The sequence below is a fragment of the Taeniopygia guttata genome, chromosome 5 (genome assembly GCF_048771995.1).
Source record: "Taeniopygia guttata chromosome 5, bTaeGut7.mat, whole genome shotgun sequence".
In the NCBI taxonomy this organism is placed as follows: domain Eukaryota; kingdom Metazoa; phylum Chordata; class Aves; order Passeriformes; family Estrildidae; genus Taeniopygia; species Taeniopygia guttata.
Window position 1 is genome coordinate 49,882,995 of NC_133030.1, and position 22,455 is coordinate 49,905,449.

The 22,455-nt window shown below is 37.0% G+C and overlaps 1 protein-coding gene across 5 annotated transcripts in view; it reads left to right on the forward strand.

Annotated features, from left to right (window-relative positions):
* Nucleotides 1-22,455, forward strand: part of PPP4R4 (protein phosphatase 4 regulatory subunit 4) — a 59,147-nt gene that overhangs the window by 3,278 nt on the left and 33,414 nt on the right. For 4 of the 5 annotated variants that reach the window (XR_003960892.4, XM_030274905.4, XM_030274903.4 and 1 more), the window contains exon 3: nucleotides 18,879-18,981. Coding sequence is in view for 3 of the 5 variants with exons in the window: in XM_030274905.4 (XP_030130765.3) it covers nucleotides 18,879-18,981 (103 nt within the window). In the remaining 2 variants the exon portion in view is untranslated. Of the gene's footprint in view, nucleotides 1-18,878; nucleotides 18,982-22,455 lie in introns of those variants that run through there. The other variant, XM_030274906.4, reaches the window with a different exon arrangement.

Below are 22,455 nucleotides of genomic sequence, written 5' to 3' on the forward strand. Positions count from 1 at the left end.
CTTTGCTTCTCATTTGCCAGTAGTACTGCATAGTTTTTGGTGTGGTCTTTCACTTGATATTGTAAAATTAATTGCTTTGCTCATCTGGTATGTATTTGTAACCATCTAATGATTATTTTGTATTTCCACAGTGTCTTGTCTGTGTCTAGCCATGATGTATGGTCACAGATTTTGTAAATTTCTGTTCATTGTGTTCTCTTAAGTATGATGTAATTATAAACCTACAAATGTTTTTAGCACATGGTAAGTACATTGATACATTGATCTTGTGTGAGATCTCACTTCCAAGAGATGTGATTTCATTGTAATTGTTTTTTTTTTTTTTGTTGTCGCCTTTCATAGTTTGGTTTCACGTTCTAAAGTGATAATTGTAATTTTGATAATCCTGAAAAGTTAATCTCTCTCTCATTATTATTTCTAGTGAATGTCTTTACTTTCAGTCTCCCCTTTTGTGCTAGTACTATTTTTCAGGTAACTATGTAATGAGGTTGATCGATAAGAAGATCTAGCTAAAGCTGATAATTTCTAGTTGCATTAATATTCAGATAAATCAACTCTTTGATTTTCTATATCATGTGGATATAGAAGCAGTTTGGCAAGCAAAAGGAGAGGATGTAGTAGCTCTCCTGGTGGCTAGGGTTACTTTAATACAACTTGAGCCTAAGTGAACTTCTGCTTTAAATTGCTGATGCCCAGAATACTTGGTTTTAATTAGGTACCATTCTGCAATTAGACTGAGCAAGTTCTAATTTAATAAGACTGTGGTAACAAAGTGCACTGTAATTTGTTTTAATCTCATTTAACCTTGATTCTGGTAGAGAAACTGGGCTTCCTTAGACCAGACTGCCAGGGATGTTATGAACTTCTCATTGAAATCAAATGGGTTTACGGACTTAGGGAGGGAGAGGCATTTGAGTGTCTCAGATCTATATTTTAGAGCTTCAGCTTGTATGTTTGGTGGTTTCTGGAGCCTTTTACAGGAGTCACTGAAGAGTTGTATACGTCTGTGCTTTGCACGATGCTGGCCCAACAGAAGGACAAAGACAGCAAAGTAGTTGTGCATCTTAACCAAGTCAGTGTCAAGATTGATGGCTTATCATAAAATCAGCAGATTAAGAGAAGCTGCTGGAACACACTGAAGCAACTGAATAGGTTGCATTCCATCTCAGAGGATTGTGACCTGGACCAGGACAGTGGCAATAAGCAGCTCAGGGACAATAATTTTTATAACTCCTGTGAACTGTTGCCTGTAATAAGTTTCCATGTTTTCTGATGCTTGATTCATTTTACTACTTACATTAGTCTTACCATAGCTCACTCTATTATGGTATACAGCCCAAAGTACGTATTTGCCTGATGAGAATTCATTTCTGGATGCTTACTGGCATGTGCACTGCAGGGTGGTTTGTTTTCTGAGAACTTTTCTGATAGATTTCCCTAGGGCTTTTACATTGTTGTATGTGCTGTATGATTTTGTATTCAGCTACTTTTTTTTCTTTTTTTTCATTTGTGCCTGCTTAGTGTTAAAGCTTCCAGACCTTGACATCTGTGTCGTACTCAAAATAACATGGTAATAATGAGTTATCAAGGTGGAAGATTGAATTATTCACCCTTTTGGGAACAAAACCATTGTTTTTTGAGAGATCCTATCTATCAGTGTAGAAAACAACACAATCCCTTTCTAAAACATTTAACATAGTTTTTGAAGACTCAATAGATACTCTATCTAGACTGGAAAGAATTCAATGCCTCTAAAGTTATGGTGACTTAAAAAGGTCACAGCAACAACAAGAAAAGTTGTACTTTATTTTACAAGCTATCCTTGATTTGCTAAAGCATTCTCAAATTCTAAACATCTTTTAATGCATTATATATTGTTGATTGTGAATGTCAAAACCACTACTATTTAAAAATTTGTGAGGTTTTTTTGTCTGTTTTTTAGTGATGGTGTTAATTTGGAAAATTTAATTTTTCTGTAGGTGCAAGCAAATCACTTTAAAATAATTTGATTTTAAATGAAAGCTTTCGTTTACATGTAACTTTTGGAGCTGATTTTCTGTATTGTATCAATTTTTTGTATGTGTTACATAATCATGAAATCTGGCAACTCAGTTCGAGTTATACAATTTATGATTCTGATGCATACAATATATGGTATACTAAATGATCCAGCTGCAACGCTCAGGATAGTGGAAAATAGTTCTTCCATTTGTCCTGCCAAGCTGTAAATAGCAATGTAAAAGTTATTTATTAATTTTCCCCATATTTTATTTTTCAAATTGCAACTTAAATTTTATAAAAGTTTCATTCTGATTCACTTAGTTGGACAGATGAACAATTTGTTTGACCTTGAATGTGTTATGCAAATAAACTAAGGAGTATAAAATTAATTCTTTCACTTTAAAGTAAAAAGTGTACCTGTAGACTCCTAAAGTGTTGCTAAGTCACATACTTTATTGAAATTTAGATTGGTGCAAATACTTTAGTTAATCATATTTGCTAAGTTGAAACTACAGCTGAGGAACCAGCTGTGAATACACAGAGCAGAGTTACTGTAGTGCATTGAGAAGCATTAAAAAAAAGAGGAGAAAGAAAAATTTCAGTTTTCTTTCTCAGGCTACAGTGCAGGAAGTTGGCAGTGCCAGTCCTCTCCCTATTCTAGTGTTTGTGCTATATTTGCCCTTTTGCCTGCACAGCACATTGGGGACTTTACCTGAGGCAAAGCCTGAAAATGATGGATAGTTGTAAAATTGATCAACTGTGTGGTCCAGGACTTTGTATACTTAAAAAAAAAAAACCTGTGCCAGCACAAATGAATTGAATAGCAGCATGGGAACAATGCTTGGGTGGGAGTGAAATGCCTGAAACTTTGGCTGGCTTGTGGTATTTATGAAGTTATGGTTTCCTGATGTCTGGTTTCACAGTCAAGTTAAGCTGAAAGAAGCTTTCCTGGTATCAGAGGGGAACTCACCTCTCCTTTCATTATGTGACTGCATGTTACTGATAAGTGTTGTGTACCAGCACTGTGGCTATTGCAGCCACACAATCTCCCAGTCAGATTAGGGAATGCATGCTGATTCTAACAAATTTTTCAGATGCTTGCTTCCAACGAAATGTGGAACAAAATGCAACTTCTTGTGCTACTATAAATGGGAACATAAACAAGAAGTCACAGCTGGTGGATGACTCTCCTGTCAATAGCAAACCAGATTTAGTTCTGGTTACTCTAATTTTGAATGTATATTTTGAATCTGTGAAGTAAAGTAGTGGTTGAAATGACCAGAGGATAGAAAGCTGCTGTTTGTATAACAAGGCCTTTGACATCAAATGGGCCTAAAGAATCATTACAGTTGGAAAAGACCTCTAAGGTCATTGAGTCCAATCTTTCAATAAACACCACTAGTCAAATAAACTATAGCACTAAGTGCAATACTCAGTCATTTTTTGAACACTTCCAGAGATGGAGAATCCACCACTGCTCTGGGCAGCCTTTACTACCCCTTCTACTTCCTGATCTTCAACTTGAATGTCCCCTGACACAGCTTGAACCTATTTCCTCTCATCATGCCAGTTGTTGCTCGAGAGGGGAGTCTGATCCCCACCTGGCTCCCTTTCAGGTGGCTGTGGAGAGCAATAAGGTCATTCCTGAGCCTCCTCCAGGCTAAACACCCCCAGCTCCCTCAGCTACTCCTTGTAGGATTTGTGTTCTGGACAGCTCTGCTCAGCTCTGTTGCCCTCAGTGCTCCAGCCCCTCAATCTCTTTCTTGTCCTGAGGGGCCCAGAACTGAACAGAGGATTCGAGGTGTGGCCTCACCAGTGATGAGTTCAGGGGGACAATCCCTGCCCAGGTCCTGCTGGCCACACTATTGCTGACACAGGCCAGGATACCATTGGCCTTCTTGGCCACCTGGGCATGGCTGGGTCATGTTCAGCTGTTGTCAACCTGCAGTCCCAGGTCCTTTTCCCCCAGGCATCTTTCCAGCCATTCTGTCCTCAGCCTGTAGTGCTGTGTGGGGTTGCTGTGGCCCCAGTGCAGAACCTGCCACTTGGACTTGTTGAAGCTCATACCACTAGCCTCAGCCCATGGATCCAGCTTGTCCAGATCTCCCTGAGAACCTTCCTACCCTCCAGCACAGTGATATTCCCACTGAACTTGGTGTCATCTGCAAACCGACCAAGGGTGCCCTTGATCCCTTTGTCCAGATCATTGATGAATTATCAAACAGGGCTGTCTCCAGCCCTGAGCCCTGGGGAACACCACTAGTGACCATCTGCCAACGGAGTGCAGCACCATCACCACCCCTCTCTGCATCCAGCCTTCCAGCCAGTTTCCAGCGCAGTGAGCAGTACACCCATCCGGGTGGTAAGCTGTCAGCTGCTCCAGGAGAAAGAAACAGTGCCAAAGGCTTTGCTGAAGGCAATGTAGTCTGTAGCCACACCCTACATCACCCCTACACGGTTCACGGGATCATAAAGGGGAGATCAGGTCTGTGTGAAATTTAGAAGTCTGCCTGAGCTGTGGTGTGAGGGACCGGGTAGCACTTCCTTTTGTGTTGTCAGATTCTTCTCTGGAGATGTCAATTTTATTTGTGTTTCAGAGCATCTTTGCTCATGACATAATAAGGAGAAACTAGATATATTTTTGAATATCAAACACAGTTGAAAAATCTGTGGGTTTCCTTAAATTCTAAAAATAATTCTGTTGTCATAGGAAAACCTTATCATCCTCTCCTAGACATGTTTGACATAGGAATATCCAGAAAAATATTTCCCATACTTCTTTTTTTCTAGATGATAGATCCCATACATAAATAGCATGTTACCCAGCAGGAGAGTGAGTTTCTTTTGTTTTTGTTTGGATGAGCACTGGCATTTAATAAATAGGTTTAACAGTTGCACAGTTTGTTTTAGATGTCATATAATTAATGTATAAATATAATAATTCTTTATATTACCTTTCTTAGAAAGTTCCAAGTGTTTATAAAAAAATTTTGTGTGCATAAGGAGCTTTTATCCTCATGCTTGCTCAATATTACTAATTTAAATTTGTTCATTTGCCTGATTTGGCAAGAGATGATAATACTGGACTAGTTTTTGTCAGGACCTGGAAATGCATCTATGAAGATGTAGATGGGAAAATATAATATTTTGTGTTAGAATACATCAAAGGTACAGACTCTTCAAAGAGTAGATCAAGCTGTCCATTTTTGGCTAGTCTGAATATGCTTTCACAGGATAGTACCCTGTAAAATAATGATGGTTGTATGCTAGTGACCAAAACACAAATATCTAGTTGATTTTTATAGAATCCTTGAATGGCTGGGGTCAGAAGGGATCAAAGGTCATCTGATACCAACCCCCTGCCATGGGCAGAGACACTTTCAGCTAGGCCCCTTTGTTCAAGGCCTCATCCAACATGGCTGAAGATGCTTCCATGGCTGAGAACTCTGGGCAGCCTCTTCCAGTGCCTCTCCATCCTCACAGTAAAGAATTTCTTCCTAACACTCAATTTAAACCTACTCTCAGTTTGAAGCCATCTCTGTTTGTCCTATCACTACATGCCCTTGTAAGAAGTCTTTTCTCAGCTTTCCTTAGGACCCCTTTAGGTACTGTGAGGCTGCTCTCTTCTCCGGGCTGAATAACCCCAATTCTCTCAGCCTTTCCTCACAGGAGAGGTGCTCTATGTCTTTAGTTGTCTTTGAGACCCTCCTTTGGACGGGGTCTTTGTTACTCTCCTTCTTCAAACATGTTGATGTCCTTTCTCTGCTGAGGAAACCTGACCCAGCACTCCAGGTTGGGTCTCATGAGAGCAAGGGTAGAGGGACAGAGTTGTGTTGCTTTGCTGGCCACGCTGCTTTGGATGCAGCCCAGGAGACAATTTGCTTTCTGGGCTATTGCACAGTGCATGTAGCCAGCTCACATGCTCACATCCGGCCTCTCTCCCACAAACACCCCCAAATCTTTCCGACCAGGGCTGCTCTGCTCTGTTCATCCCCTGGCCTGTATTGATAACAGGGTTTGCCCTGACCCAGGTGTAGCACCTTGTACTTGGTCTTGTTAAATCTCATGATGTTCTAGCCATGCTCAGCTTGGTGTGGTGGCAGACTTGCTGAGGCAGCACACAATCCTTTTGTCTGTACCATTAATGAAGATACTGAATGACATTGGTCCCAGTACTGGACCTGTCAGGGACACCACTTGTCACTGATGTCTGTCGAGACATAATGACCACTGTCCTCTAAATGTGAACATCCAACTGATTCATTATTTACTGAACATGTTTTTCTTGCAAATTCCTTCTGGTGTTTTGAGGACTACTTTGTTGTAGGCACAGGAAGCCCTTCACATGTCATGATGTGATGCTTCTGTGGCCCTGCACTCTGACTCCATATGTTGCTAGCACAAAGAAGAAACAGCAGTTACTGATTCAGTTACTCTTTCCCTAAAAGGCGTTTAGTACCATGCACCTGCCCCAAAAAATCTGAGTACTCTTGAGACTCTTCAGAAGAGTGACTCTTAGTGCTGATATGCTGATACATCCTGTAGTTTTGCATTCAGGGCTGTTTGAAATCTTTTCGAAATCTCCACAAAGCAAGGTCGATGGAACTCCATTATATATTGGTTCATATTGCTACACTGTAAACTTTATGTTAAGTTGTTTTACTAGGTGAAATTCTGATTATAATTTTAGGACTTCAGGAACTAGGACTGCAGTCTTGGGCCTGTATCTGTGCCTTTACAGATATGCTGTGACAGAAGAATTTGGAACAAGACAAGAAATAGCTTTGTTGAGATTTAAAATTAATCCTGCTCTCTGGGGTAAACTTGTATAATAGTTCATTTATCTATTTTTAGAGTTAACTTTAGTAATATTAATATTTTTTTCGTTGTTCCACCAGCTGGTACTCCAAATGCCAACACTGTGTTACCCTGGATTTTGTCAAGCCTTGGAGCCCAAAGCTTTATGTCACAGGAAACAACACCAGATCATTTACTCATTTAGAAATTTTTTCACTGTGAAAACAGAATGGAAATGTAGACAGACCTTAAGACTAAGCAACTCAAAGGGGTCTGCATTATTCATTGCAAAGTTCTCCGGTGTTGGAAGGAGCATCTTATTTAATCTTTTAGGGGCAGTTTTTTGCATAAGAGAAATTGTCTTTAGTTCTTGAGGACAAACAGAAAAGGAAATTTAAGTAATTTCTATAGCAAGGGCTTCTATTGACATATTACAGCTAAAGAACTGTTTTAATTATACACAATTATAGGACTCTGTACTTGAAGAAGAAGGTCACTTCATATTCAAAAACTGAGGCCAGAACTGGCATCTCTAGCCAAAGACAGTTATGTCCTCAGGCAAAGATTTTTTAAAAAACACCAGTAATACAGAAGCACATTGATGGGAGTTGTTCTTAACAGAGTTTTCAAATTCACCCATTGAGAATTAATGTGTCACTGGCATTCTTACATCTTGATTCTCCTCTCCTTCCCCCCGGTGTATCTTTACCTTCCTAGAGCAGGTTGTGGATGTGTCTTTGCAGTCTGAATAGTAACAGTATCCTTTGCAGGCTTTGAAAACCAAACTTTAACAGGATGGAATCTTTGCCTTTGAATGCTAATTCCCTATGGCCTATCCATCCTTGTATATGGAAGAAAAATGTCTTTCTGGGTTAAGAATGATAATTGAACAGAATGACAAAAGGGTCAAAGAACCACTTGAAAACTTTTGCTAGATTTCCTGGATACATCTGCCTGAGGCTTCTTTGCTGCTGCCTGATATTTTTATACAAGCAGAAGGTACCAGATGTTTCGCATCCATGTTATTATTTGAACGGACTCTTGATGATGCAGGTATTCTTTAAATTATTCTATTTAGCTTCTTTTACGTTCAAATAAATGTTTCTGCATGTTTCTCATTGCAAAGCATTACCCTATGAGGGGTTAATGTTAAGAAATAAAAATATCAGACTTGGGATATGTCCCTGTATCTTGGTAGCAGTTGTTCCAGCAGCAGTTTTGTTTATTCCATGTTATGTGACTGTGGGTGCTGAGAATGTGTACTACTCTCAGGTACAGTGTAGCTGAGTCATTCCTTGTCAGTCGTATCAATTCAGAGCAGGACCAAGGGTAATTGCTCTGCTTTACTGAACTCATTGACTGTTGTTGGAAATGCTTTGCCCATCTATTCCTTATATTACCTTTCCTAACACGCTACACATAGACAGTCCTTCTTAGTCATTGCATAATTCCAAAATTGCAATTGCTTTGTTTACAGAAACGTGTTACTTACAGTGTGAATTTAGCCTCAGTGTTTCTACCCAATGCCTACTTTCATGTTCTTCTACTTGTTCTTGAATTTACTGTAAGTCACATTTAGGCAGTGTGTAAGCAGGGGTAGATGAACTGGCATGAATGGAATTGCATTTTAAGTGTATGTGAATCCAAGCTGAGTATAGTAACAGAGGTTTGTTGTAAGACTTCAAATATTTTTTTTAAACTGACAATGTTTGTAAGATTCTATAAATGAAGGTGACCCACATTACTAAGTCAATTTAATGTGTAGTGGTGAAGAAAGGCTGCAGTCTCAAAGAGCATAGTCTTACATTCTTTCTAATAAGGAAAAAAGTAATTCATGCATTCTTCTTGTCTTTATCAATTTTTCAAGAATCATCCAGTTTAAGAAAATACTTTTAACTTTGCAAATAAACCAATACAGCATTTTTTTCCTAGGGCATTTTTCTCATAAGTTTTTACAGTTAAATCTCCTATTTGATTGTTGGGGGGAAAAAAGAAAAGAATTTTCTTCTTTCCCCAGTCTGTCTTAAATCAGAATGATATAAATGTTATTATTTTTTTTTAATGGCAAAGCAATGCAACTTTAAATAAAATTGAATAAATTTCCACAGGGTTTTATGTGATAGTCCAAGAGAAAAGGTATAAACAGAAAATCTTGGAGGACTTTTGTTTATCTGAGTAGTTTTGTGTCCAAATTGTCAATTATGCCTCTTGTAAAAATTCAACATTTTTTAAAGTAAAACCAGTAAATTAGTTTATGTAGATATCAATTAGCTTCTCCCTTTCCCCACTCCTGCTGCTTCCCCATGGCTATTGTTGAACAACAAAGAACAACATTAAGCACTGGAGCCACCAGTTTATGCAACTATTAAATAATGGTTATTCAAAGCTGCTTGTTTAATTCCAAAACATTTCTCTTTACCAGTTGGAGTAGACTAGGAAAGTTGGATTCAAGGTGGATCAAAGAATTTGATAACACAATTTGTATTAACATAGGTGCACAGCAAAAGTGATATTGCACTCAATAAAACCATTGCATTTTGCTTGCAGTGGTTTATGCCTACAAAATGGGATGATTTACTTTTTGTCTGTGCTGCATGAGAAGCACAGCTGACCAGCTTGTGGTCAGATTTTCTGAAGTGTATATACCGTCTTTTTTTTCCCTCCTCCTTAGTGAAATTGCTTGGTAACTTCTGTTACCAAGAGTATATTGAGTAAGCTCAACTAGGGGCAGAAGGAAAATGCTTTAAACATGCTAATTGTGTTTTTGTTGTAAATAGGAGTTGATTGTTTTGTTTCTGGCAGAATAGACATATGTAAAAGAGAAATGTAAAAGGCATCTGCTTTAATACACTTTTTTGCATGATAATATTGTTTACATTGTTGGGCAGGCTTGAAGATAAAGATCCCGTTTTTAAATGTAGAAACACAAAAGATGCCATTTTCCCTGCTGAAATTGTAACTGAGCTTTTTGAGGGGGAGGATTTATGTCCATATTAAATAGCAAAACATGAGTCATTGCCTGATTGCTTCTCACACCAAGATTCTTCTGTTACAAACAGTTAATCTCTTTTATGTAATTTCATTTCAAAGCTCAGGATTAGGACACCTATTTCTCTGTCATTTTGTGAAGTAGAAGTTAGTTAGACTATAGGTAGTTAGATTCAGGGCAAGATTAAATTTTGTTTTTGTATTTTTCCAACTGCAGCAATTGATAGTCACTAAATCAATGGAGAAAAGAATGATAGCTACTTAAAATTAACTGCTTCATTACTACAGGTTTTAACCCAAGAGTATGTATATTTTTTTCTATTTTTATCACCATGTAAAACAAGCTTAGGTGTATTTTAAGAGTTACTTGTAAAATCTTTCAAACCCTGCATGCTTGTTGTATTGCAAGAAAATACTTGCACCATGAGTTTGTAATAAATCATTGGATGCATACTGGTATGTAAAAATCAACTCTTATTGTGGATAAATACACTTGTGCTTTGATCGCTTAAACTATCCCACCTATTTGATCATGATGTGATAGAGGGTAGATAGATCAATAAAATTAATACACAGATCTTTGTATTTTACATATTTATTACAAATTCTGGGGCCTTTAAGTAAAAACTTCTTCAGTGTCTCATCTTCCTTATTAAATGAAGAAGTTGGTTTTGGTCTTTTTAAATGAACAATTGGAACATGGCAGCTTTTGGATCTATTTGGGATAATGTCCCACATCCGTAAAACCCATAAGCTGAAAAAGAGTCTAACTAGAGTTTAGTACTTGATAGGTCATTTGAGATGTTCGTGACTCACTTTACCTGCTTTTTGGTAAAGGATATGAGTATTTTTCCCCAAATATTATTCCTTCCCCTTTCTTAATTTCATTTTCTTTGCCCTCATTGCTGTGACTGTTTGCCTTAAGCTCATTATTTTCATGGGACAGCACAGTGAATACCAACTGAGATGGTTTATGTGACATCTGTAAAGACTATGTTGGTCCAGTGGAAGTTGTATAGAACTTTGGAGTTCTTTATGCACTAGAATAGCATAGATATCTTAAGCACTGCGGGCTGTGTGTATGGTAGATTCTGCCAGTTGATATCCGTTTGCATAGATGTCTCTTCAGATAGCTAATAAAAGTATTGTTCATGAAAATAATATGTTGTGTTAATATTACACCATGAGCTTAGACTAAAAATTTATTGTCCCAAACCTTTCAGTGATCAGTTAAAAGTTCTTCTTCAGTAACAAACCATAGGGAGGAGGGCAGGGGAATGGCATGCAAATAGTATTGTATCAGTGGATGCTTTTTGACATAATTTTTCATTTTCTGTGTTACTTTTTCTTCCATATAATGATATTGATACCAACATAGTAAATAGATAAGCCAGGAATTCTGGTGGTTAATGCTGACTATATGCTGTGAAGGATCTATGCAGCTGAACATATTTTATTTCAATTTGCATTCAAAGGAAAGAGATACTCTTTTCTTCAGAGATGATTCTGGACTAATTTTAGCAAATGTGGGTGAATTACTGGAAAATATTCTTGTTTATTCTATCCATTGCAGAATGTCAAACTCTTTCTGGGATAACTGTACCACTAGAAATAAGCTAATATGACTATGTGAGGAAAAAATAGTGTAGCAAAAGGCTATTTAAGATGATTGTAGTGATTTGAAGATAAGGAATGTTACTAGGACTACTGCAGTTTCCTAAACATAATTGAGTTGTGTCTTGGATTAACCCCAGACAGCTGCCAAGCCCCACGCAGCCAGTCACTCACTGGGGGAGAATCAGAAGGGTACAAGCTGGAAAGCTTGTGAGCTGAGATAAAAGCCATACACACAAGCAAAGCGAAGCAAATTCACTGCTTCCCACAGGCAGGCAGGTTTTCAGCCAGCTCCAGGGCAGCATGACCCTGTTGTGTGTAATGGTGACTTGGAAAGTGAAACACCATCATTCTAAATGTCCTCCCTCCCCCCTTTTCCACTCCACTTTATATACTGAACATGATGCCATGTGGTCTGGAATATCCCTTCACTCAGTTTGGATCACCTCTCCTGGCTGTGTCTCCCCCCAGTCTCCCATGTCTCCTCACTAACGTGCAGCAGAAAAGGCCTCGGCTCTGTGTAAGCCCTCCTCAGCAATAAAAAAAAACATCTCTTTATTATCTACCATGTCTTCAGCACAAATGCAAAACAGCCCTGTACCAGCCACTGGAGAGAAAATTAACTTTACCCCAGGCCAAACCAGCACAGGTAGGCAAGGAGGATCCTGGTGGTGTGCTGATCGTGGTTTTATAAAGAATGCAAATATGGATTAATTATCTGTATATGTAATGCTCGTTTTTATCTATCTGTATGAAATTATTCTGTCAGAGAACTGGAAATTTGAAAGATTTGTGTCACCACTTCAATTTATTTGTTATGTTAATTTTATTACCTGGTTTGATTGTCCACTCCAACATGAAGCAAATCTTATGTTTGTTTGAGAGACATGAGTCTAACTCTTCTATTTAATTGAGTAGCTGAATTTTATCCTACTTTACAAAGTGAACATAAATCAAGTAAAACACTTTTTTGGTTGACAGAACATGAATCAGGAGGAGCTTGAAATTGAAGCAGTTTTTAGTTATTTGTGTATTTGCCTCAGAAAGCTGCCTTCGATCTATGGTTGCTTTTGATATATGAGAGAGCAGCACTAGAGTCACCTGTTCGAGGTTGTATTGCTGATGCATGGAACTGCATCAGTCTGAAGTAGCTGTCCAGTATACTTGAAAATATGAGTGTACTTGAAAATATGAATCCAAATTACTTGAAAGTATGAGTATTGAAGCTATGTATACTCCTTGAATAATGAACAGAATGTGAACCAGCAAAGCTTTCCACTTCTAACTTGTCTAAAATCTAGCTCTTATATGGAGTAAGTTCACTGTTTCATGTTCACTTCCTAATTAATTTTTTTCTTTTGAGTCATCAAGCCCTTTGAGTATAACAGCAGTAATTTGATAGAAATTTAATATGAACTGTTGAAAGCCATTCTGAGCCCATAGTTAGGTTTCCTTGTCTGGGAATAAAGCTGCTTCTGCAGCTAAAACTTCAAATTGTTTCTAAAATTTTAGATATATTTTTCAGTGCTCACAATTTGACTCCTATATTTTTCAATTTAGAACATAAGCTTAGCTTGTATTATTAGATATGATGCCTATCTACTTACAGTATATAGATACCTATATAAAATAAGATCCCTAGTTATGGTTTTCTTGCATATGTGGAAAATGCTGTGATCAAAAGCTTCAAACCCTCTCTTTACCCTTTTTTATTTTTATTTTCTTGTGGCTTTTCATTCAGTCCCTGTGCTAATACCCTGTACTTTCATTCTGTACTCAGCAATTTTTTTTAGTGTCTCTATATGGTTCTTTTACATTTGCATTTTCTTTTGATCCAGTCTCTGTGATTTTGAAAAGGGCTGATTAACTCACATGCAAAGTATGTTTTGTTTACCATTTGTCAGTGTTCTACTGTTAGTAGGATTTTGTTACGGGGATTATAAGGCTATTCTAAAAAGTTTGAATTTTTTGAAAGATTGGTAAGAAGTTCTACTTCAACTCTGAAAGGTTGGGGTTATTCAGGCTTTTACCATGGTCTTCAACTCTTGCATATACAGAAAGATCTTTTTTATGAAGCCAAGCAGATATAGGCAGAGACCAGTTAACAGTTGCTTTCCTAACTTTAATGTGCTTTTCTTAATAGTATGCAGAGGAATTGAAAGTGGATTTAGCATAGCATAATTTGTTTTTAAATGATTGAAGAGACTCATAGTAAGGGTTGAGGGTGAAATGGCAGCTTCTGTTAGAGCTGTCAATAAATCTTGAAAAAATAAACAATTTTTTTGGACCTGTGAGTCAGTTTAGAAAGGAGAGGTTTAAATGTACAGCTACAGATTTATTTTTTTTAGAAATTCTCATCAGCTTCTAGGACTATTAGATTAGAGTTGCCATGAAAAAAAAGTATGGAATTGATTCAAGATGGAATATGCTATAGGCAGAAAGGCTGAGAAAGCATGATAGAAATACACACAGTAATAAAGTGGAAGCTTTGGGATCTGTTGTTTATAATGCTCTAAACAGGTAAGACCCACAAACTGAAGAAGACTGTAAGTAAATTTTAATGCTTATTAGGTCATTTAAAGTTTTCCTCTCTGTGTGCATGAAGTATACTGATAGAAAAAATAAGACTGGAAAATAAAAAGATATCCTGTGTCTAAATTAGACTATAAGAGAAATTTAGGTCAACAGAAGTCATTTACCTTCTAGAATTCAGTTAGCATCTGTAATTTTTTTTTTTTTTTACTTTCAGTTTAGAAAAATTACAGGTCTTGTACTTTTTCAGAAGACTTCTTATAGCACATAATGCATGCTGTGAACGTGACAAATCTGTTGAATGTGAAAATTATAAGTTCTGGATCAGTGAATGAAGAGTGGCAGAATGAGAGATAATACCAGCTCGTAGCTAATTTTTGCTATATCACCTAGGGATGGGAAATGGCATTATCTTGATTTTGAAGTAAAAAGACTGGCTGTACTTTTCACATTCAGACTTAAAATGAATTCTACTTAGAAACCATACAAAAATGCAATGTGTTATAAGCCCTCTAAGGAAGAAGAAACATTTATCTTCTAGGAGATTGTAATGTTGATATTGAGGTATAATTTGAGAGGAAAAATGTGTTCCTTTGAGGCACTTACATTCTTGAAGCTTTTCTTAAAATTCAAGGAAGAAAAGCTCAGTGTTTACTCATAATAATTAATGTATAAACTCATAGATCTGATGATATTAGGAAGAAAGAAATTATTGTGTTATTTTAATGTATTTGTTTTGGCTCAGAAATAGAAAGAGGTATCTGTATGAGTTAGAAATTCTCGTTTATCTCTTTGACATATATTCAGCAAGGAAAGAAAAATAAGAGACTTCAGTTGACCAAGCCTATCCTGGTAAATAAGTTTGCTATGAATACAGAACTACTATGCAGCTAAATCTTGGGTTTCGGTTCTTAGTTTAATTACAGTAGAAGTTTCGTATGTAGTGGTGTAAGTTCAGATATGTACTAAAATCAGATTAATTTCTTCTTATTTAATATGTAGACCATGTAGATTTTTCACAAAAAACTAAAGATGATTCTCAAAGGAAGTCTTATCAGCCACATACTTTTATGTTATTGGCAGAAATATTTATCGGGATTTCTAGTTTGCCTTGGCAACTGTAGATTGTACAGGAAAACAGAAATCCTGGAGGAAGAATTGAAATGGAATAATTCTGAAAAGGCTAAATTCTGTCAGATACTGAGCTTTTATACAAATAGGAAATTAACTCTAGGATTTATGAATCCCAGTCACAGAATAGTTTAGGTGGCTGGGGACCCTTGGAAGTCATTTGGTCCAATGCCCTGGTTAAAGCAGAGCCAACTTCCAAGTCTGATGCCATTTGATGTTAGATCACATTGCCCAAGACATTTTCCAGATGAGTTATGAAAGTGTTCAAATTTTCCCACAACTGTGGACATCCTTTTTCAAGTTCAAGTGTTTATGAATTTAATTTTCCTAATACCCAGTTAGTTACTGAATACTTTAATTTTTTTTTTTTTTTAATTGTGGTGCTCTAATCCCTCACTCATTGAAGTTGCTATATTTTTACTTCTGTCTTCAAATTCAGATTTGGACCAACATAGAACATTATAGAATCTTGCACTGAAGATAATGTCACTTAAGGGGTATTAACACTGTAATTCCCTGCAGCCACTCATCAGACGTTCTGTTTACATGGGGCACAGACTTGAGTGGTTCATTCAACAATGGCTATTTAACAAATAATTTTTGCCAAACTGGTGCCACAATGTGAAATAAAAGCCTTTACACAAACAGAGCTTCAGTTAGAGCTTGGGTAAACATTGTACCTCAGTCTTCTTTACAATACTGTGTTCTGCTCCTGCCCTTGTGTTTTATAGGCTAGTGTGAATGAAGGAGAGAAAAATGTAAATCTGTCTTTTCTTTTTCAAAATCCTTTGTGGTAATATTGTCTTGTAGTACATTCAGTGACTAATGTTCATTCTTCATGCTGCAGAAAGAGTTGTAGTCCTTCTATCCATTTCGAGATAGAAATGTTTCTAATTGAGTATCCAGGGACTTTTAAAATTTTCTTTGTTCTTACCTTGTAGAATCTGTTTTTAGAAACGCTTTAAAAATTAGTATAAGAAATCTTATTGTCTTCCTTGAGCTTCATGAAAGTTTGCAAAATTGGCAACACATACCCTGAATAAAATCATAGTACAGTTGTGGGAAGGGATGTCTGGAGATCATCTTCCTGCTCAAAGTAGTGTCAATTAGAGCAATATATTCAGTCTTTTCCTGAACACAGGATTTTGAATCGTATGGATGGAGACTGCACCACCTGTGTGAGCAACTCTTTCCAATATTTGAATACTCTGACAGAGAAGAATTTGTGGGTCTTTTTTAAGATTTAAGTAGAATTTCCTGTGTATTGAATCTGATCCCATTGTTTTACATCCTATCGCTGGGCACCACTGGGAAGAATCTGCCTCTGTCTTCTTTACTGTCTCACATCAGAGTTTATACATGTCAAATAAAGCCCCCAAGGTTTCTCTTCTCAAGATTAAAAATCCCTTTTGTTGAAGCTTCTGCACAAATATTGTGATGAGCTCGCTGCCACCTGTCTGTGAGATTTATGTGTTGAATAGAGAAGAAAGATCATGTTCCTTGAGATGCTCTTGAGTGCAGCCCAGGATGCCATCAGCTACCTTTCCCTCCAGGTCAGTTTTGTGGCCACTGGGACTTCCAGGTCCTTTCCTGCCAAGCTGTTTCCCAGTTGGCTGGCCCCCAGCCTCTACTGGTGCATGGGGCTGTTCTGCCACAGCTATAGAACTTGCATTTTCTGCTGCTGGACTCTGTAAGATCCCTGTTGGTTTGTTTCTCCGGCTTGTTGAGTCACCAGAGTCTTCTGGTCAACACCTCCTCCTGGTTTTGTGTCATCTGCATACTGAGGGTGCACTCTGTCCCCCAGGTCATTAATGAAAACTTTATTGCCCCCAGTAAGGTACACCATGAGGTAAACCACCTGTGGCTGGCTTCCTTGCCACTAATCACAGCCAAAGGTTCAATAGTTCACTCAGTTTTCAGTCCACATCACTTTCCATTTGTCCAACTGTACTTAATTAGTTTATCTATGGGGATATGATGGGAGACAATGTCAACAGCCTTGCTCAAATAAGTTAAACAACTTTCACCCTCTCAGCCATTCATCATTGTTGTCAAGTTGGCTGGTCAGGTTTGATTTCCCCTTCACAAATCCAGGCTGACTACTCACAGGCACATTTCTGTCCTTCATGTGTTTGTAAATGGTTTCTAGGAGGATTTGTTTCAGTCTCAAGACATCACAATAATTATGTGGACTTCATTTTATATGGTAAAAGAAACAAATAAAAGAAAATGCAGGGGCTAGAAGGAGAAGGCTTAGTGCTGTGCTGGTGCTTGAGAAGTGTTTGAAAAGTGCTTTACAATGGGTCTTGCAGTTCGACCAGGTCTGGTGCTCTGGCCAGCAGCAAGCAGCTGCTGTCGCCGAGGAAGGAAGTATTTGGACAGGAGTGTTGGGGCCTTCCCCAGTTTCCCTCCCTGTATGGGGATTCTCATCATTGCTAAGTCACTGGGATCTCCTGTAGGATGAACTCAGAAGATGAGTACTGAAGTTTTATATTTAAATGATATGTGAATTTTGCTAGCACAAAAGAGGCTGAGCTAAATTGCTTCTAAGTATCGGGCTCTGTTGTGTTCTCCTATAGTTAGCGCTGTTAATAAAGGAATAGTGCTTTCAAAACACTGAGCTTATTGTGACTCCGAAGAAAAGATTTAGCATTTATTTTTCATTTGTTTATTAGTACAAAAATGTGTACATCTGAGCATTTAGCAATAATTCACTGTAATTCTGGAGTCTTCAGTATTTAATGAAAATCTATGGTGCAGCTCATTTGGTAGAAATAGAAGAAAAATCTTCTGCAGTTGGAAAATTACAGACTGTGTAGGTGTTGAAATGCCTCCTGCTTCACTTTCTTAATTGGCAGTAGGCCAGATACTAAGAATTTCTGGTTTAAAGGGAAATGCTTTCCTTTTCTTTACATTTTGATGGATAAAGGTATAATTTTCTTTGCATTTTTTAGCAGTTGGGTTTCCTTCCATCTTGATACAAAATGATTAAAGTTTCAATTAAATAGCTTCTCCAAGTTGCCTTGGCTTTTTGCATTACTGCTGGATCACACAAAGATATGCATGCCTTGCCAAAGGAAAAGGATGTGTTGCTGTTTAGTTTTAATTTTGGCATCCAGACCCTCTTGCTTTCTGATTCTATTCTAGGATTTGATCCACTTCAGTAATTTTTTTACCTCATACTTTTTTTCATTGCTGCCTACCATTTCCTTCCCATCCTGCTTTTTTTTTTTTTTTTTTTTTTTTGTTTCCTTTTTCAATTGTGGGATACCATTGAGAGAGACAGAATGAGGAGAAAGGTACAAGATCTGTAATTTAACCAAGTTTTTTACATAATTTTAAAATCATGTTTGTGTGCATATGACGATACATCTGACTGCTTTCCCTACAAAAAGGAAATAATGGTAGATTTCTGTTAAAATGCTGTACAGTGTGTGTTATTTTCATGTATATCTTCTATTTGCCTCCTTCCTATGGTTTATCCCTTGTATTGCCATAAGGCAAAAGATTCCATGAAACCACTGCCTTGATCACCTGGCTTGAAAAGATAATTTCAAAAGTTTTACATTTTTGTGCAAAGCTACACTAAAAATTAAATCATTCCATGTAGGAAATGATATATAATGGCTTGATAGGTTGTTATTTTTAAATGTAGTCTTCTACCACACATTATTAAAAAAAACCCCTATTTTCTTGCATGAAAAACCTGAGTAGTGTAGGTTTATTCTTCATGGTTTTGTTTTGTTTTCTAATGAAAGCCATGAGCTTGTAATCATCATAGTGAGTAATGTATTGTATGTTTATGTTTTTGTAAGTTCTGGTCAGGATATACAAGGAACAAGTGTGGTGGCAAATCTTCCAGTCCTTATGCGACAGAATCCTGCAGAAACACTTCGTCGAGTTTTACCAAAAATCAGAGTAAGTTTTGTGTGTTGAGGTTTGAATGTATCTATCTTTTTCTGCCAGTTTAATTATTTTAACAAAGGAAAAAAAAATCCCGCTTTTATTGCAAACTCAGTCTCTAGGAGGTGTATATCCAGTAGGTCTTCTGTATTAATTTGCTGAACTTACAAAGTATTACAGGTATTACAGTTTTTAAAAAATTGTTACAACAGGGGGAAAAAAGAGCAGAATTAATACTACTTAAATGTTCTAAAGATTTACCAGTATTTTGACAGCTTTTCTGAGAATTATTTTTGCAGTCTATTCAGTCGTAATGTTTGATTCTGATGTTCTGTCTCCTTTCATCCAAACATTAAGATCTTCAGGGTGCTGTCCATAAGAGTGTACTTTGCTTTTAGCTGTCTGTGTAATTTCATGTTCTGCTCTCCATATTTTTAGTAAGTCACTGCTAGTTGTGATACATGCATGATGACTAATTTTATATAGAGATATGTTCTGATAAAGGATATTTGGGTTTAATCTGGAGAAGGGAAAGCTCTGGGTACACCTTGTTTTGACTTTTCAGTTCTTAAAAGGGGGCTTACAAAAAGATGAGGACAAACTTACTGGCCACTTTTGAGATATGACAAGGGGCAATAGGGTTAAACTAAAGAAGGATAGATTCAGACTAGATGTAAGGAAGAAATTCTTTGACATGAGGATGGTAAAACAGTGGAACAGATTGCCCAGAGAAGTTATGGATGCCCCATCCCTGGAACTGTTCAAGGTCAGACTGGATGGGACTCTCAACAATCTGGTCTAGTGGAAGGTGTCCCTGCTCATTGCTATGGGGGTGGACTAGCTGAATTTTTAAGGTCCCTTCCAACCCAAACTATTCTATGATTATGTGATTGTGGACAAGATACCTGTCTCTGTATTTCCACTCTGTCCCAGGTATGTACCCTTGCCCAGAAGAAAGGTACAAATTCATTTAAGGTGTGGTTTTAAGAGCAGCCTTGACAAAATAAGAACAAACTAAATCACAAATGCAAATGCAAAACTTAATAATGCTTATGGCCCCTAGGACCCCTGCAGAAGAAGAGGGTTGGAGAGGACCTTATCAATGTATACAAATACCTGACAAAGCAAAGACAGAGATAGGCTCTTTGCAGGGGTACCCAGTGACAGAATTGCAAGTGTTGCTGCAATGTGCACAAACAGAAACACAGGAGGTTTCTTCTGAACATCAGGGATCACTTTTTCACTGTGAGGGTGAGTGAGCAGTGGCACAAGTTGCTTAGTGAAGTTATTGTCTACCTCCTTGTAGGTATTCAAAAGCAAGCCTGGGCATGTCTTAGCTGTAACTGGCCCTGCTTGAGCAGGGGTATTGAACAAAATGCCCTCCAGAAAGACCCTTCCAGCCTTCAATCCTTCTGAGAGTATCAGACATGACCTCTCAACTCTATGTTATGAAATGTCTGATCTCAGGAGACTTCTGTTTCTTAAGATGAGCTGTTCCAACTTTTATCTGATTATTTAGATGGTCAAGAAATGGTCAAAAAATAGCTCTTCTCAGGAGTAAAAACAGGTATAGACTGACAGATGGTTTGGAAAACATTGAAATGCTTCTGGTTGCATTCTGCACTATAAGATGCAGGCCAACAGGATTTTTTCTTAAATATCTATGAGTGTAAAAGTGCTTTGAGAAGAATGACTTGAAGTTGCAAAGTAATTGGTAACCCTTCAACTTGCACCAAATATTCTGACATATGTAATGCAGTCTTTCTAAACCAACCTACTGGCTTCAAGAAAGGTTGGTTTTGGTTTTTTTATACTAATCATACTGAATCCATTTTTGCCTCTGTTTTCTACTTTGAGAATAGAATTTTTCCTAAAATTAAGGAGAAATAATAAACACTGGGGATTTTCTACTCTTATTTTTCAGGCTGTAGAGAAGTACTGGTCTTGGCCCGTCTTCAATAAAAAGTCTAGTATGGGAATGCAATTTTGATTCTAGTTTTAAGGTTTTTTAGTATAGGGATGAAGAAAATACTTGGAAATATGATCATTTGCATAAATAGGAAATTATTTCTACAGTGGGAGTTCGATCTCAGTGTGATCTTTGATCAGGCTGTATTAGTTACTTTGTAAAAGTATCTTCCTGTATAATATTAAAGACATTCAACTGAAAACAACATATGAAGAAAGAAATATCAGAAATTGAAGATAGAAATATTTGAAATTAAGAAGACAGCTTTAATAATAAATGCAACCAATCTTTGAGCAAATTACTGAGAAAAGTAGTGTGGTTGTCATCTTACAGTATCATTGAAACCTAAACTGGATGCCTTCCTAGATGATAAATTAAATGAAACCTAAGTTAATGGGCTCCAGACAGAGGTAAAAAAGTAAAATCTAATGAGGTCAGTCTAAATCCAAGAGTTCCCTTAAAGTTTAAGCTTTATAAACTGAAACTTTGTGGAATGTATATGAATTAAGTTCCTTTCTGTGGCAATGCTCTTATAAAGTCAGTTCTTCAATGGTGTTCTGTTATCTAATATTATTTATGTATAATAGAAGTGAAGTTGTAACCATGTGCATGGCACTTTTAACTACAACACAGTATTTGACATCATTAACTTGACTTATTTTTTTTTTTAACCTTGTTTTTATTGAAGGAATCATCCTGACCATTAAATGGAAACTTCTATATTCTGTAAAGGCATAATGGAACTCAACTGTGATAAGAGTCTTGCAAATGTAATCTGCCATTGCAGGGAAATAAACGGATTTAAATTACTGCCCTTGGTTCTGCTTCCTTAGCTTGGGAGTAATCATTTGCGAAATCAAATTGGCACATGAAAAATGAATTGTGTAGTAGTTTCAGAGGGCTGTTTCTTTGAAAGTATTGTTACCATATAATTGCATAAGGAAACCAGTGTACTTATTTAGCATACCCAAAGCAAAATTAATGTTTTTATTAGAACTGAGGGTAAAGCAGATGAAAGCAGATGAAGAAAGAAATAAATGCAAGGAACATCCAGTCTGATTACATTGCAAATGTGTATTTCATTTGTGAAAAATTGATAAATCTGATTACTTCTAGAAATATGGAAATGGTTGTATGCAAATTGCTTATCATTCTATGAAATATAATTAAATTAAAATTGTGTCAACGATGCTATATGTTTAATATAAGTATTTGAGATAAGTAAAATCAATACATCAATAAGGGTGACATACATATGTAAGTAATTATTGAATTAAGTGTCAGTGTTTTGGTTATGCTATTTAAGCAAACATACAGTATATAATTTAGATGTTAATGTAGGAAAGAGATTAGGAAGTTTTCTTTTAAAATTCTGCTGTTAAAATGAAGTTGCATCCTTGTATGTGTTCTGCATAGAGAAGCTCACTCTGGATTTCTGCATGCACCTCCTCATGAACCTTGGAAGTCATTGAAATGCAAATTTAGGGAAAGCTTAGACATTCTTACAAGCATTTCTCTTT